The sequence below is a fragment of the Rana temporaria genome, chromosome 1, assembly GCF_905171775.1.
Source record: "Rana temporaria chromosome 1, aRanTem1.1, whole genome shotgun sequence".
NCBI lineage: Eukaryota > Metazoa > Chordata > Amphibia > Anura > Ranidae > Rana > Rana temporaria.
This window is the reverse complement of record NC_053489.1, coordinates 689796495-689811500: the sequence shown is the minus strand read 5'-3', so window position 1 is coordinate 689811500 and position 15006 is coordinate 689796495. Positions and strand designations below refer to the sequence as shown.

General features: G+C 56.1%; 2 protein-coding genes across 2 annotated transcripts in view; one reads left to right on the top strand and one right to left on the bottom strand.

The window, feature by feature from the left end:
• The window catches only part of GBA2 (glucosylceramidase beta 2), a 75794-nt gene extending 71959 nt beyond the window's left edge, over nucleotides 1–3835 (bottom strand). Inside the window, exon 1 of the mRNA XM_040335772.1 lies at nucleotides 3729–3835. The gene's annotated coding sequence lies outside the window, so the exon portion shown is untranslated. The remainder of the gene's footprint in view (nucleotides 1–3728) is intronic.
• Nucleotides 3836–4079: 244 nt separating this feature from the next.
• RGP1 (RGP1 homolog, RAB6A GEF complex partner 1) lies at nucleotides 4080–14967 on the top strand. The gene is made up of 9 exons (XM_040335775.1): nucleotides 4080–4185; nucleotides 5570–5701; nucleotides 7217–7353; nucleotides 9982–10065; nucleotides 10148–10297; nucleotides 10884–11030; nucleotides 13193–13320; nucleotides 14327–14504; nucleotides 14616–14967. The coding sequence occupies exons 2-9, from the start codon at nucleotides 5586–5588 to the stop codon at nucleotides 14837–14839; spliced, it is 1164 nt and encodes a 387-aa protein (XP_040191709.1). The 5' UTR covers nucleotides 4080–4185; nucleotides 5570–5585; the 3' UTR covers nucleotides 14840–14967.
• The last annotated feature ends 39 nt before the right edge of the window (nucleotides 14968–15006 follow it).

Here is a 15006-nt window from a genome sequence, read left to right as displayed (position 1 = left end):
TCCTCCTCCTCTAGGTGTCCCCTGTCCTCTCAGTTCCTCTGTCAGTGACCCCCCTCCTCCTCCTCTAGGTGTCCCCTGTCCTCTCAGTTCCTCTGTCAGTGCCCCCCCTCCCCCTCCTCTAGGTGTCCCCTGTCCTCTCAGTTCCTCTGTCAGTGACCCCCCTCCCCTCCTCTAGGTGTCCCCTGTCCTCTCAGTTCCTCTGTCAGTGACCCCCCTCCCCTCCTCTAGGTGTCCCCTGTCCTCTCAGTTCCTCTGTCAGTGACCCCCCTCCCCTCCTCTAGGTGTCCCCTGTCCTCTCAGTTCCTCTGTCAGTGACCCCCCTCCCCTCCTCTAGGTGTCCCCTGTCCTCTCAGTTCCTCTGTCAGTGACCCCCCTCCTCTCCTCTAGGTGTCCCCTGTCCTCTCAGTTCCTCTGTCAGTGACCCCCCTCCTCTCCTCTAGGTGTCCCCTGTCCTCTCAGTTCCTCTGTCAGTGACCCCCCTCCCCTCCTCTAGGTGTCCCCTGTCCTCTCAGTTCCTCTGTCAGTGACCCCCTCCCTCTCCTCTAGGTGTCCCCTGTCCTCTCAGTTCCTCTGTCAGTGACCCCCCTCCCCTCCTCTAGGTGTCCCCTGTCCTCTCAGTTCCTCTGTCAGTGACCCCCCTCCTCTCCTCTAGGTGTCCCCTGTCCTCTCAGTTCCTCTGTCAGTGACCCCCCTCCCCTCCTCTAGGTGTCCCCTGTCCTCTCAGTTCCTCTGTCAGTGACCCCCCTCCCCTCCTCTAGGTGTCCCCTGTCCTCTCAGTTCCTCTGTCAGTGACCCCCCTCCTCTCCTCTAGGTGTCCCCTGTCCTCTCAGTTCCTCTGTCAGTGACCCCCCTCCTCTCCTCTAGGTGTCCCCTGTCCTCTCAGTTCCTCTGTCAGTGACCCCCCTCCCCTCCTCTAGGTGTCCCCTGTCCTCTCAGTTCCTCTGTCAGTGACCCCCTCCTCCTCCTCTAGGTGTCCCCTGTCCTCTCAGTTCCTCTGTCAGTGACCCCCCTCCTCTCCTCTAGGTGTCCCCTGTCCTCTCAGTTCCTCTGTCAGTGACCCCCCTCCTCTCCTCTAGGTGTCCCCTGTCCTCTCAGTTCCTCTGTCAGTGACCCCCCTCCCCCTCCTCTAGGTGTCCCCTGTCCTCTCAGTTCCTCTGTCAGTGACCCCCCTCCCCTCCTCTAGGTGTCCCCTGTCCTCTCAGTTCCTCTGTCAGTGACCCTCCTCCTCCTCCTCTAGGTGTCCCCTGTCCTCTCAGTTCCTCTGTCAGTGACCCCCCTCCCCTCCTCTAGGTGTCCCCTGTCCTCTCAGTTCCTCTGTCAGTGACCCCCCTCCCCCTCCTCTAGGTGTCCCCTGTCCTCTCAGTTCCTCTGTCAGTGACCCCCCTCCCCCTCCTCTAGGTGTCCCCTGTCCTCTCAGTTCCTCTGTCAGTGACCCCCCTCCCCTCCTCTAGGTGTCCCCTGTCCTCTCAGTTCCTCTGTCAGTGACCCCCTCCCCTCCTCTAGGTGTCCCCTGTCCTCTCAGTTCCTCTGTCAGTGACCCCCCTCCCCTCCTCTAGGTGTCCCCTGTCCTCTCAGTTCCTCTGTCAGTGACCCCCCTCCCCCTCCTCTAGGTGTCCCCTGTCCTCTCAGTTCCTCTGTCAGTGACCCCCCTCCTCTCCTCTAGGTGTCCCCTGTCCTCTCAGTTCCTCTGTCAGTGACCCCCCTCCCCTCCTCTAGGTGTCCCCTGTCCTCTCAGTTCCTCTGTCAGTGACCCCCCTCCCCTCCTCTAGGTGTCCCCTGTCCTCTCAGTTCCTCTGTCAGTGACCCCCCCCCCCCTCCTCTAGGTGTCCCCTGTCCTCTCAGTTCCTCTGTCAGTGACCCCCCTCCCCTCCTCTAGGTGTCCCCTGTCCTCTCAGTTCCTCTGTCAGTGACCCCCCTCCCCTCCTCTAGGTGTCCCCTGTCCTCTCAGTTCCTCTGTCAGTGACCCCCCCCCCCTCCTCTAGGTGTCCCCTGTCCTCTCAGTTCCTCTGTCAGTGACCCCCCTCCCCTCCTCTAGGTGTCCCCTGTCCTCTCAGTTCCTCTGTCAGTGACCCCCCTCCTCTCCTCTAGGTGTCCCCTGTCCTCTCAGTTCCTCTGTCAGTGACCCCCCTCCCCTCCTCTAGGTGTCCCCTGTCCTCTCAGTTCCTCTGTCAGTGACCCCCCTCCCCTCCTCTAGGTGTCCCCTGTCCTCTCAGTTCCTCTGTCAGTGACCCCCCTCCCCTCCTCTAGGTGTCCCCTGTCCTCTCAGTTCCTCTGTCAGTGACCCCCCTCCCCTCCTCTAGGTGTCCCCTGTCCTCTCAGTTCCTCTGTCAGTGACCCCCTCCCCTCCTCTAGGTGTCCCCTGTCCTCTCAGTTCCTCTGTCAGTGACCCCCCTCCCTCTCCTCTAGGTGTCCCCTGTCCTCTCAGTTCCTCTGTCAGTGACCCTCCTCCTCCTCCTCTAGGTGTCCCCTGTCCTCTCAGTTCCTCTGTCAGTGACCCCCTCCCCTCCTCTAGGTGTCCCCTGTCCTCTCAGTTCCTCTGTCAGTGACCCCCCTCTCCCTCCTCTAGGTGTCCCCTGTCCTCTCAGTTCCTCTGTCAGTGACCCCCCCTCCTCTCCTCTAGGTGTCCCCTGTCCTCTCAGTTCCTCTGTCAGTGACCCCCCTCCCTCCTCTAGGTGCCCCCTGTCCTCTCAGTTCCTCTGTCAGTGACCCCCCTCCCCTCCTCTAGGTGTCCCCTGTCCTCTCAGTTCCTCTGTCAGTGACCCCCCTCCCCTCCTCTAGGTGTCCCCTGTCCTCTCAGTTCCTCTGTCAGTGACCCCCCTCCCCTCCTCTAGGTGTCCCCTGTCCTCTCAGTTCCTCTGTCAGTGACCCTCCTCCTCCTCCTCTAGGTGTCCCCTGTCCTCTCAGTTCCTCTGTCAGTGACCCCCTCCTCTCCTCTAGGTGTCCCCTGTCCTCTCAGTTCCTCTGTCAGTGACCCCCCTCCCCTCCTCTAGGTGTCCCCTGTCCTCTCAGTTCCTCTGTCAGTGACCCCCCCTCCCCTCCTCTAGGTGTCCCCTGTCCTCTCAGTTCCTCTGTCAGTGACCCCCCCCCCTCCTCTCCTCTAGGTGTCCCCTGTCCTCTCAGTTCCTCTGTCAGTGACCCCCCTCCCCCTCCTCTAGGTGTCCCCTGTCCTCTCAGTTCCTCTGTCAGTGACCCCCTCCCCTCCTCTAGGTGTCCCCTGTCCTCTCAGTTCCTCTGTCAGTGACCCCCCCTCCCCTCCTCTAGGTGTCCCCTGTCCTCTCAGTTCCTCTGTCAGTGACCCCCCTCCCCTCCTCTAGGTGTCCCCTGTCCTCTCAGTTCCTCTGTCAGTGACCCCCCTCCCCTCCTCTAGGTGTCCCCTGTCCTCTCAGTTCCTCTGTCAGTGACCCCCCTCCCCTCCTCTAGGTGTCCCCTGTCCTCTCAGTTCCTCTGTCAGTGACCCCCCTCCCCTCCTCTAGGTGTCCCCTGTCCTCTCAGTTCCTCTGTCAGTGACCCCCCTCCCCTCCTCTAGGTGTCCCCTGTCCTCTCAGTTCCTCTGTCAGTGACCCCCCTCCCCCTCCTCTAGGTGTCCCCTGTCCTCTCAGTTCCTCTGTCAGTGACCCCCCCCTCCCCCCTCTAGGTGTCCCCCGTCCTCTCGGGTCCCCCCTCCTCTCGGTGCCCCCCCCTCCCCCGAGATTCGGTAACAGTCCCGGTAGAACAGACACAATATTCACCATCACACAGAGCTCCATCCTTCACCACCTCACTGTCTCCTTCCGCGGCGCCATGCTGTGTGAGCCCTATCCGTAGAGAATACGCAAAATTGGTCTCCAAAAACATGGCGGACACGCTCAGAGGCCCGGCAAAAACCGCGGACAGCATAATCCTGACTCCAGGGTCTAACTCCGTGCGGCCGGAAATTCGTAGGCACTGCGCATGCGCAGACTCCGGAACAAGCCGAAACCTATCCGATTAGGACCGAAAGGTGGGGGGGGGGGCTGCGTCCAGGAGGAAGGACACGTGAGAGGGCGGGGATTCCGCCTATAGGAGGCGGTGCTAACGTGTAGGAAGGGACGAGCTGGTGTGTAACGGTCAACGAGGCGTGGGCGGGGTTAGGCTGTGGAGAGAACTTCCGGGGTGTGTTACTGAGAGTACTTCCGGGTTCTGTGTGAGGTCTGAGCTGGCTGTGAGGTAATATGAGCTGTATACATTATATATACTCCTGTATACATTCTATATACTCCTGTATACATTCTATATACTCCTGTATACATTCTATATATACCCCTGTATACATTCTATATATACTCCTGTATACATTATATATACCCCTGTATACATTATATATACCCCTGTATACATTATATATACCCCTGTATACATTATATATACCCCTGTATACATTATATATACCCCTGTATACATTATATATACCCCTGTATACATTCTATATATACCCCTGTATACATTCTATATATACCCCTGTATACATTCTATATATACCCCTGTATACATTATATATATACCCCTGTATACATTCTATATATACCCCTGTATACATTCTATATATACCCCTGTATACATTCTATATATACCCCTGTATACATTCTATATATACCCCTGTATACATTCTATATATACCCCTGTATACATTCTATATATACCCCTGTATACATTCTATATATACCCCTGTATACATTCTATATATACCCCTGTATACATTCTATATATACCCCTGTATACATTCTATATATACCCCTGTATACATTCTATACAAAGTGTCAGGTCTATATACTCCTGTATACATTCTATATACTCCTGTATACATTCTATACACAGTGGGACCTCCTTTGGCGAGCCTCCTCTCCCTGGCACCCCCTCGGCGAGCCTCCATGGGGACCCCCTCGGCGAGCCTCCCCCACCTCAGGGACCCCCTTTGGCGAGTTTCCCCTCCATGGGCACCCCCTCGGCGAGCCTCCATGGGGACTCCCTCGGCGAGCCTCCTCTCCCTGGCACCCCCTCGCGAGCCTCCCCCACCTCAGGGACCCCCTTTGGCGAGCCTCCATGGGGACCCCCTCGCGAGCCTCCTCTCCCTGGCACCCCCTCGGCGAGCCTCCATGGGGACCCCCTTTGGTGAGCTTCCCCTCCCCCGGCTGTCTCCTCGGTGCCTCCCCTCCATGCGGTCCATGTATGGGATCTGCAGTCTGTTCACCTGATCTGAGCTGTGATTGGTGGATAGTCTGCATGGAGTGTGCACTGGATGAGGCGGAATGTTCTTCTCCCTCCCGCCGGTCTCCTCCCTCATGTCCTCTCCTGAGTTGTCTCCCTTCTCCCTCACGCCGGTCTCCTCCCTCATGTCCTCTCCTGAGTTGTCTCCCTTCTCCCTCCCGCCGGTCTCCTCCCTCATGTCCTCTCCTGAGTTGTCTCCCTCCCGCCGGTCTCCTCCCTCATGTCCTCTCCTGAGTTGTCTCCCTCCCGCCGGTCTCCTCCCTCATGTCCTCTCCTGAGTTGTCTCCCTCCCGCCGGTCTCCTCCCTCATGTCCTCTCCTGAGTTGTCTCCCTCCTCCCGTTGCAGGCCTGCTCTCCTCACCATGATTGAAGTGGTGGCCAAGCTGGTCCGCGGTCCGGTCTTCCTGGCCGGTGAGCCCCTGGAGTGTATCGTGACCTTCACCAACCCGCTGTCAGCCCTCTCCACCTCCGCCAGCAGGTAGGTGATCGCTGTCCTTCTGATGAGACGGAGTCAGGGAGGGTTAGAACCCCTTCTAGGTGTCCCACGGGGGGGGGGGGGGGGACTTCCCTTCACTTCCCATCCAAGAGTCAAAACAGGAAGTGAGGGAAGTAGTGTCCCCATTGAAGGATCTTCCCTGTTCCTGTGTTGGTGACAAACCCTCCTCCCTCTCCAGAGGGAGCCCCTGGCAGGGGTTCTAGCCTCTCTCCAGAGGGAGCCCCTGGCAGGGGTTCTAGCCTCTCTCCAGAGGGAGCCCCTGGCAGGGGTTCTAGCCTCTCTCCAGAGGGAGCCCCTGGCAGGGGTTCTAGCCTCTCTCCAGAGGGAGCCCCTGGCAGGGGTTCTAGCCTCTCTCCAGAGGGAGCCCCTGGCAGGGGTTCTAGCCTCTCTCCAGAGGGAGCCCCTGGCAGGGGTTCTAGCCTCTCTCCAGAGGGAGCCCCTGGCAGGGGTTCTAGCCTCTCTCCAGAGGGAGCCCCTGGCAGGGGTTCTAGCCTCTCTCCAGAGGGAGCCCCTGGCAGGGGTTCTAGCCTCTCTCCAGAGGGAGCCCCTGGCAGGGGTTCTAGCCCCTCTCCTCAAAACTCACACTCCTTTGTCTTTAGTTATCATTTTTGTTTAGTTGCCACATGTTGCAGCTCTGTGATTCAGAGGAACCCCCCCCCCCAATAGTCACACACAGGAAGATGATGGTGCTGGGCTTTCTTGTGTGATCCAGAAGAACCTGCCCCCCCCCGTCAATGAGTTACACACAGGCAGATAGTGCTGGGCTTTCCTGTGTGATCCAGAGGAACCTGCCCCCCTCCCCCTGTCAATGAGTTACACTCAGGCAGATAGTGCTGGGCTTTCTTGTGTGATCCAGAGGAACCTGCCCCCCCCCCTGTCAATGAGTTACACACAGGCAGATAGTGCTGGGCTTTCTTGTCATGTGACTCGGCTTCCTTCGTGCCATGTATTGAAGTGGACCGGAACTGATCAGAATGACGGGGTCACCTTATAGGAGGGGTGGAACACGTCCTACTCGCTGCCAGGCCACCGGAGTTTGCTGTGTACACTCCTCCCACCCCCATGTGACATTGTGTAAGCCTAGTGATTGGTTACCCCGGGGTGTCAGATTGAGGTGGGGGGGTTAGTTGGGATATACAGCAAGTCCTCCTGAAAGTGCATGTCCATTAGGAACTCCAAACATTCCTTTCTGTGAGCTCACAGGGGAGAACTTCCTTTATCCTCTCCTGGTGTCACCTGTACAGGAAGTGGGGGGGAGAACACTGCAACCAATCACAGATGTTCTGACCTTTCTCACCAATCTGCTGAGAGGAAGTTCTGTCTGTGTTCTCAATGGAGGAATTTTACTACAGAACTGAATGCCCTGACCTGGGAGCCCCCAGAGAGCAACCAAAACCAGACAGAGCTGGTTTTGGTTGCTATATGTTATAATTGTATGATGTAGTGATCTCCGCTGGACGCAGATCTGTTATCAGTATTCTGATTGTATGTTTCTAGTGAGACTCTCGCCTGGGCCAGCGGTCAGATCCATTGTCAGTTCCATGCCAGTGACAGCCGGGTTCAGCTTCCAGCTAGCGAGGAGCCCAGACAGGACGTCCAGGCAGAGAATGAGACGGTCTTCATCCCAAATAGAGGTGAGCGTGGCCCCAGGGTTCCATTGTCTTGAAATCTCTTGGTGTCCCCATAGTGCCTTGGAATGTCTTCTTGGTGTCCCCATAGTGTCTTAGAATGTCTTGGTGTCCCCCATGGTGTCTTAGAATGTCTTGGTGTCCCCATAGTGTCTTAGAATGTCTTGGTGTCCCCATAGTGTCTTGGTGTCCCCATAGTGTCTTGGTGTCCCCATAGTGTCTTGGTGTCCCCATAGTGTCTTGGTGTCCCCATAGTGTCTTGGTGTCCCCATAGTGTCTTGGTGTCCCCATAGTGTCTTGGTGTCCCCATAGTGTCTTGGTGTCCCCATAGTGTCTTAGAATGTCTTGGTGTCCCTATAGTGTCTTGGAATGTCTTTGTGTCTCTATGGCGTCTTGGAATGCCTTGGTGTCCTCATGGCGTCTTGGAATGTCTTGGTGTCCTCATGGCGTCTTGGAATGCCTTGGTGTCCTCATGGCGTCTTGGAATGCTTTGGTGTCCTGGAATGCCTAGGTGTCCCCATGGCGTTTTGGAATGCCTTGGTGTCCTCATGGCGTCTTGGAATTCTTTGGTGTCCCGGAATGCCTAGGTGTCCCCATGGCGTCTTGGAATGCCTTGGTGTCCCCATGGCGTCTTGGAATGCCTTGGTGTCCCCATGGCGTCTTGGAATGCCTTGGTGTCCCCATGGCGTCTTGGAATGCCTTGGTGTCCCCATGGCGTCTTGGAATGCCTTGGTGTCCCCATGGCGTCTTGGAATGCCTTGGTGTCCCCATGGCTTCTTGGAATGCCTTGGTGTCCCCATGGCTTCTTGGAATGCCTTGGTGTCCCCATGGCTTCTTGGAATGCCTTGGTGTCCCCATGGCTTCTTGGAATGCCTTGGTGTCCCCATGGCTTCTTGGAATGCCTTGGTGTCCCCATGGCTTCTTGGAATGCCTTGGTGTCCCCATGGCTTCTTGGAATGCCTTGGTGTCCCCATGGCTTCTTGGAATGCCTTGGTGTCCCCATGGCTTCTTGGAATGCCTTGGTGTCCCCATGGCTTCTTGGAATGCCTTGGTGTCCCCATGGCGTCTTGGAATGCCTTTGTGTCCCCATGGCGTCTTGGAATGCCTTGGTGTCCCCATGGCGTCTTGGAATGTCTTGGTGTCCTCATGGCGTCTTGGAATGTCTTGGTGTCCCCATGGCGTCTTGGAATGTCTTGGTGTCCCCATGGTTTTTTGGAATGTCTTGGTGTTCCCATGGCGTCTTGGAATGTCTTGGTGTCCCCCATGGCGTCTTGGAATGTCTTGGTGTCCCCCATGGCGTCTTGGAATGTCTTGGTGTCCCCCATGGCGTCTTGGAATGTCTTGGTGTCCCCCATGGCGTCTTGGAATGTCTTGGTGTTCCCATGGCGTCTTGGAATGTCTTGGTGTCCCCCATGGCGTCTTGGAATGTCTTGGTGTCCCCCATGGCGTCTTGGAATGTCTTGGTGTTCCCATGGCGTCTTGGAATGTCTTGGTGTCCCCCATGGCGTCTTGGAATGTCTTGGTGTCCCCCATGGCGTCTTGGAATGTCTTGGTGTTCCCCATGGTGTCTTGGAATGTCTTGGTGTCCCCCATGGCGTCTTGGAATGTCTTGGTGTTCCCATGGCGTCTTGGAATGTCTTGGTGTCCCCCATGGTGTCTTGGAATGTCTTGGTGTCCCCCATGGTGTCTTGGAATGTCTTGGTGTCCCCCATGGTGTCTTGGAATGTCTTGGTGTCCCCCATGGTGTCTTGGAATGTCTTGGTGTCCCCATGGTGTCTTGGAATGTCTTGGTGTCCCCATGGTGTCTTGGAATGTCTTGGTGTCCCCATGGTGTCTTGGTGTCCCCATGGTGTCTTGGTGTCCCCCATGGTGTCTTGGAATGTCTTGGTGTCCCCATGGCGTCTTGGAGTGTCTTGGTGTCCCCATGGCGTCTTGGAGTGTCTTGGTGTCCCCATGGCGTCTTGGAGTGTCTTGGTGTCCCCATGGCGTCTTGGAGTGTCTTGGTGTCCCCATGGCGTCTTGGAGTGTCTTGGTGTCCCCATGGCGTCTTGGAATGTCTTGGTGTCCCCATGGCTTCTTGGAATGCCTTGGTGTCCCCATAGTGTCTTGGTGTCCCCATAGTGTCTTGTAATGTCTTGGTGTCCTCATGGCGTCTTGGAATGTCTTGGTGTCCCCATGGCATCTTGGTGTCCCCATGGTTTTTTGGAATGTCTTGGTGTTCCCATGGCGTCTTGGTGTCCCCATGTTTTTTTGGAATGTCTTGGTGTTCCCATGGCGTCTTGGTGTCCCCATGGTTTTTTGGAATGTCTTGGTGTTCCCATGGCGTCTTGGTGTCCCCATGGTTTTTTGGAATGTCTTGGTGTTCCCATGGCGTCTTGGAATGTCTTGGTGTGTTTTGGTGTCCCCATGGCGTCTTGGAATGTCTTGGTGTTCCCATGGCGTCTTGGAATGTCTTGGTGTGTTTTGGTGTCCCCATGGCGTCTTGGAATGTCTTGGTGTCCCCATGGTTTTTTGGAATGTCTTGGTGTTCCCATGGTGTCTTGGTGTGTTTTGGTGTCCCCATGGCGTCTTGGAGTGTTTTGTGTCCCCCATAGTGTCTCAATGTCTGTTGTCACACTTCTTCTCATCTTCCAGGTGAGCGGGGTCAGTGTATTCTCTCCACTCCACCCAAAATCCTCTTCTGTGACCTTCGCCTGGACCCCGGAGAGACCAAATCCTGTACGTGGTTTGTACACAGTGGACAATGGCCATGGTTACTTCTCTGTTTGTCCAGCAGATGGTGATCTTGTTTCTCTTTCAGATTCCTATAGTGAGACATTACCTCTCTCCGCTCCCCCGTCCTTCCGAGGTCAGTCCGTGAAATACGTCTACAAGCTGACCATCGGCTGCCAGAGAGTCAACTGCCCAATACAGCTGCTGCGGGTCCCGTTCCGGGTCCTCTTATTGTACGGTGAGAGGTCAGAGGTCACAGCGACTGCTCTAAATGCCACTAAACATACTTAGACCCAGTCCACCCAGTATAGTCACCTGCTGACTCGGCATCATCCACGGGCAGCTTCACTCTTAAATTCCACCCATTTTCCGTTCAGACAATTGCAGTACACTGGATATATTTCCAGTATTTTGAAGTGTAAGAAGACAATGTCTTTCCTACACCTTGCCATTGAGAATTACTAACACTGACAGAGGAAACATGGAAGATGTGGGACTGGCCTAGCTAGGACTGAACTAACTAGCACTAAATAGGAGGGAGAAACCAATATCACATTAGTTAACAAGTTGCAATAGCCATAAACCGCTACTAGATGGCAGCATACTACAGAAAAATGATGCAGTGTCATTGACCCACAAGTACACAGCGTAGGAAAGTTAGGAACCCCTCTCTGTATACTCGGGTCAGGGAAATCCAGGCAGTTCTCACAAGGAAAAGACGTTGGCCGATTCCATGTTTCCATCATGACCTTTAACCCCCGGAGCCAGTCAGAGCTGTCGGTGGATGTTATTGGATGCAGGTTGTGATCCGTCCTGGTTTTCAGCCCTCCAGAGTTTCCAGCCTCCCCAGGAGGACGAGGTGGCTCCTTCCAACCCCTTCCTGGATGAAGATGAAATGTCGAAGAAAGACTCTCGTCTCCTGGACTCCGCGGTGGAGATTCTCATGGCTGTGACATCACGAAGGACGTTACGTAAGTGTCTGGTGATGTCATCTACATCAATCCCCTGGAGCTGACTTGTCTGTGAAGCCTTCCTATGTCAGCTGGTGTCTGTCCACCACTGGTCCAGTCATGGCACCGTAAGGAGGAGGAGGAGGACGTGGCGCGTATAGAGGAGGAGGGGGGACGTGGCGCGTATAGAGGAGGAGTATGTGGCGCGTATAGAGGAGGAGGAGTATGTGGCGCGTATAGAGGAGGAGGAGTATGTGGCGCGTATAGAGGAGGAGGAGTATGTGGCGCGTATAGAGGAGGAGGAGTATGTGGCGCGTATAGAGGAGGAGGAGTATGTGGCGCGTATAGAGGAGGAGGAGGGCGTGGCGCGTATAGAGGAGGAGGAGGGCGTGGCGCGTATAGAGGAGGAGGAGGGCGTGGCGCGTATAGAGGAGGAGGAGGGCGTGGCGCGTATAGAGGAGGAGGGCGTGGCGAGTATAGAGGAGGAGGCGGAGGACGTGGCGCGTATAGAGGAGTATGTGGCGCGTATAGAGGGGGAGGCGGAGGACGTGGCGCGTATAGAGGGGGAGGAGGACGTGGCGCGTATAGAGGAGGAGGCGGAGGACGTGGCGCGTATAGAGGGGGAGGAGGACGTGGCGCGTATAGAGAAGGACGCGGCGCGTATAGAGGAGGAGGAGGAGGACGCGGCGCGTATAGAGGAGGAGGACGCGGCGCGTATAGAGGAGGAGGACGCGGCGCGTATAGAGGAGGAGGACGCGGCGCGTATAGAGGAGGAGGAGGACGCGGCGCGTATAGAGGAGGACGCGGCGCGTATAGAGGAGGAGGAGGAGGACGCGGCGCGTATAGAGGAGGAGGAGGAGGACGCGGCGCGTATAGAGGAGGAGGAGGAGGACGCGGCGCGTATAGAGGAGGAGGAGGAGGAGGACGCGGCGCGTATAGAGGAGGAGGAGGAGGAGGACGCGGCGCGTATAGAGGAGGAGGAGGACGCGGCGCGTATAGAGGAGGAGGACGCGGCGCGTATAGAGGAGGAGGGCGCGGAGCGTATAGAGGAGGGCGCGGAGCGTATAGAGGAGGGCGCGGAGCGTATAGAGGAGGAGGAGGTCGTGGCGCGTATAGAGGAGGAGGACGTGGCGCGTATAGAGGAGGAGGAGGAGGACGCGGCGCGTATAGAGGAGGAGGAGGACGTGGCGCGTATAGAGGAGGAGGACGTGGCGCGTATAGAGGACGACAATGTAGTGTAAATAGAGGACGACGACTGAGGCCTCGTACACACGAGGGGACATGTCCGATGAAAACGGTCCGCGGACTGTTTTCATCGGACATGTCCGCTCGGAGATTTCTGTCTGATGGTTGTACACATCATCAAACCGAAATCTGCGCGGACAGGATACGCGGTGATGTGGCAGCGACGATCGCAACCCTGGAAGGTCAATGCTTCCACGCATGCGAGGGCTTTCGGCCGAGCGGACATGTCCGATGAGTCGTACAGACGACCGAATATGTCCGACGGACAGGCTTCCAGCGGACATGTTTCTTAGCATGCTAAGAAACATTTGTCCGCTGGAAACTGTGCGATCCGCCGGAAAATTGTCCGGTTGGCCCTACACACGACTGAACATGTCCGCCGGACCAGTTTCAGCGGACATGTTCGGTCGTGTGTACGAGGCCTCAGTGTAAATAGAGGGCGACGTAGCGTGTATAGAGGAGCAGGAGGAGGGTGTGGCGATGACGATGTGGTGTGTAGAGGAGGACATGGAGTAGGACCTTGTGAGCATCTCCACAATAGCTGATACTGTCCCTTCTTGGTGTTGTATGTACTATAAGCTCAGTCTGATTGTGTAGTGGGCTGTGATCAGTCTGATTGTGTAGTGGGCTGTGATTGTGTAGTGGGCTGTGATCAGTCTGATTGTGTAGTGGGCTGTGATTGTGTAGTGGGCTGTGATTGTGTAGTGGGCTGTGATCAGTCTGATTGTGTAGTGGGCTGTGATTGTGTAGTGGGATGTGATCAGTCTGATTGTGTAGTAGGCTGTGATTGTGTAGTAGTCGTCTGTCATAATATTCTTGTGATCAGACAATAAGGGGGGGCCCTATAGAGAAGTGGCCCCGTGGCCCTACTAGAGAAGTGACCGCTGTGGCCCTGTAGAGAAGTGGCCCCGTGGTAATCCTTGTTGTTCCTCTCACAGATCAGTATAACATCAGTAACACACGGGGCCGAGTCGGGACCTTCTGTATCTTTAAGACGGTCTATAAGATCGGAGAAGATGTGATCGGAACCTTCAACTTTTCTGACGGTGAAATTCCCTGCTTACAGGTCAGTGATGTTCTATCGTCCATTGTTTTCCATTGGGTGCTGCACCCGTCACTTCCCCCCCAGAAAAGGCCGCCACAGCAGCAGCTCCGCTGTACTCGGTTACACAGTCCCCCGAGACCCGTCTGTTCCATTGCTGGCCATTATTGTCTACACTGGCTGCTAGGATTGCCAGCCGCCTAGTAACCAGTGATGTTAGGAGAAGGAGAGTGAGGCCGAGGCCCCCTCCCTCCATCTTCTCCTGTGTAGTGGAATGTGGCCGAGAGCCTGCCTGAGGGAAGGGACTTGTCTGTGCCATGAGAATAGAGCACCTCTCAAGAGTCCACCTACCTGAGGTGAGGTCGGGAGCATTGCCTAAATTGTGCTCCCCCCCAAAAGTGAAGGAACACAGGTCCCTGCATGAACCCCTCAGAGCTCAGGATGTGTTGCATTCCCCCCCCCAACTAGTGAAGAACTACAGGTCACAGCATGAACCGGTGAGATCTAAGGGGGTGACATTTTTAGATTTCAGGCGTTATTGCTTGGACTTGTTGTCCTTCACTAGTTGCTTCAATTGGTTGGTTCAATGGGCCACTTGACTGGACTTGCCCCCTAGGCCTAAGGCTGCCCCTGGATCTACGAGAGGCAAAGGTTGGTTGGGTGAGAAATGCTCTATTTGGGGTACTGTGTGGGTACGGCCATTGGGGGGACTGGAACTATGGACTAACTTTCGAGGTCAACCCGTTTTGAGTCCACAGCAATGGTGGAGGGGGTGGAACACCTGGGGGGCCTCTTGAGAAACTCTGGTTTAGGCTGTGGAAATGAACGTGTATCATTGTCTATGCACAGTATTCGGTGTCTCTACAATCGGAGGAGAGTGTCCAGCCCCCCCCCCCCCCCCCGGTGTTGTGTATGATGTGTGTGTTGTCTATGCACAGTATTCGGTGTCTCTACAATCGGAGGAGAGTGTACAGCCCCCCCCCCCCCCCCCCCCGGTGTTGTGTATGATGTGTGTGTTGTCTATGCACAGTATTCGGTGTCTCTACAATCGGAGGAGAGTGTACAGGAGGAGTACAGACGTTCCCGTGGACAGCCCGTGTCTATCAGCACCCACGCTCAGCACCACGAGTCCTGCCTGCACACCGCCAGCAGTCATTTCGGCCTCCCCGTCCCGTTGAGCTCCTGCCCGGGCTTCACTACCAACATCGGTGAGTGTGGTGAGGATATGGAGGACCCACCGGTGGGGGTTGCAGGTCATGTGATAAGGTTCGGACGTGTCGCTATGGTCACTTCTCTTCTTCTTCTCCCCCGTTCTGCAGTTTCATTGAAGTGGCGCCTGCACTTTGAATTTGTCACGGCCCGGGAACCGGTGGAAGCGCCTACCGTACCGGAGAACCAATCGGAGATCATCACGTGGACTGGAGCGGAACACATAGATGTGGACACATTCAGCTGGGACCTGCCCATCAAAATTGTACCCACCAACCCCTTACTGGCCTCGTACGTGTCTCCGGCCTCCTCCTCCCATTCCATCTGTATCTAACCATGGGGCCACACTGGACACGTCTTTTGTAACCTCTCCTTCCAGTGGGAGGGGCACACTCTATCTCCCGCCTCTCTGGGTGGTCCTGCAGTGGGAGGGGAGGGGCGCACTCTATATCTCCTTCCTCTCTGGGTTGTCCTGCAGTGGGTGGGGCACACTCTATATCT

What these genes read in the sequence shown, in the direction of transcription:
- RGP1 (XM_040335775.1), top strand. Translation starts at nt 5,586, where the DNA reads ATGATTGAAGTGGTGGCCAAGCTGGTCCGCGGTCCGGTCTTCCTGGCC. An exon ending in CCCCGGAGAGACCAAATCCT is followed by an intron (nt 10,066 to 10,147) that starts GTACGTGGTTTG and finishes TTTCTCTTTCAG; the next exon opens with ATTCCTATAGTGAGACATTA. An exon ending in CCGGGTCCTCTTATTGTACG is followed by an intron (nt 10,298 to 10,883) that starts GTGAGAGGTCAG and finishes CCTGGTTTTCAG; the next exon opens with CCCTCCAGAGTTTCCAGCCT.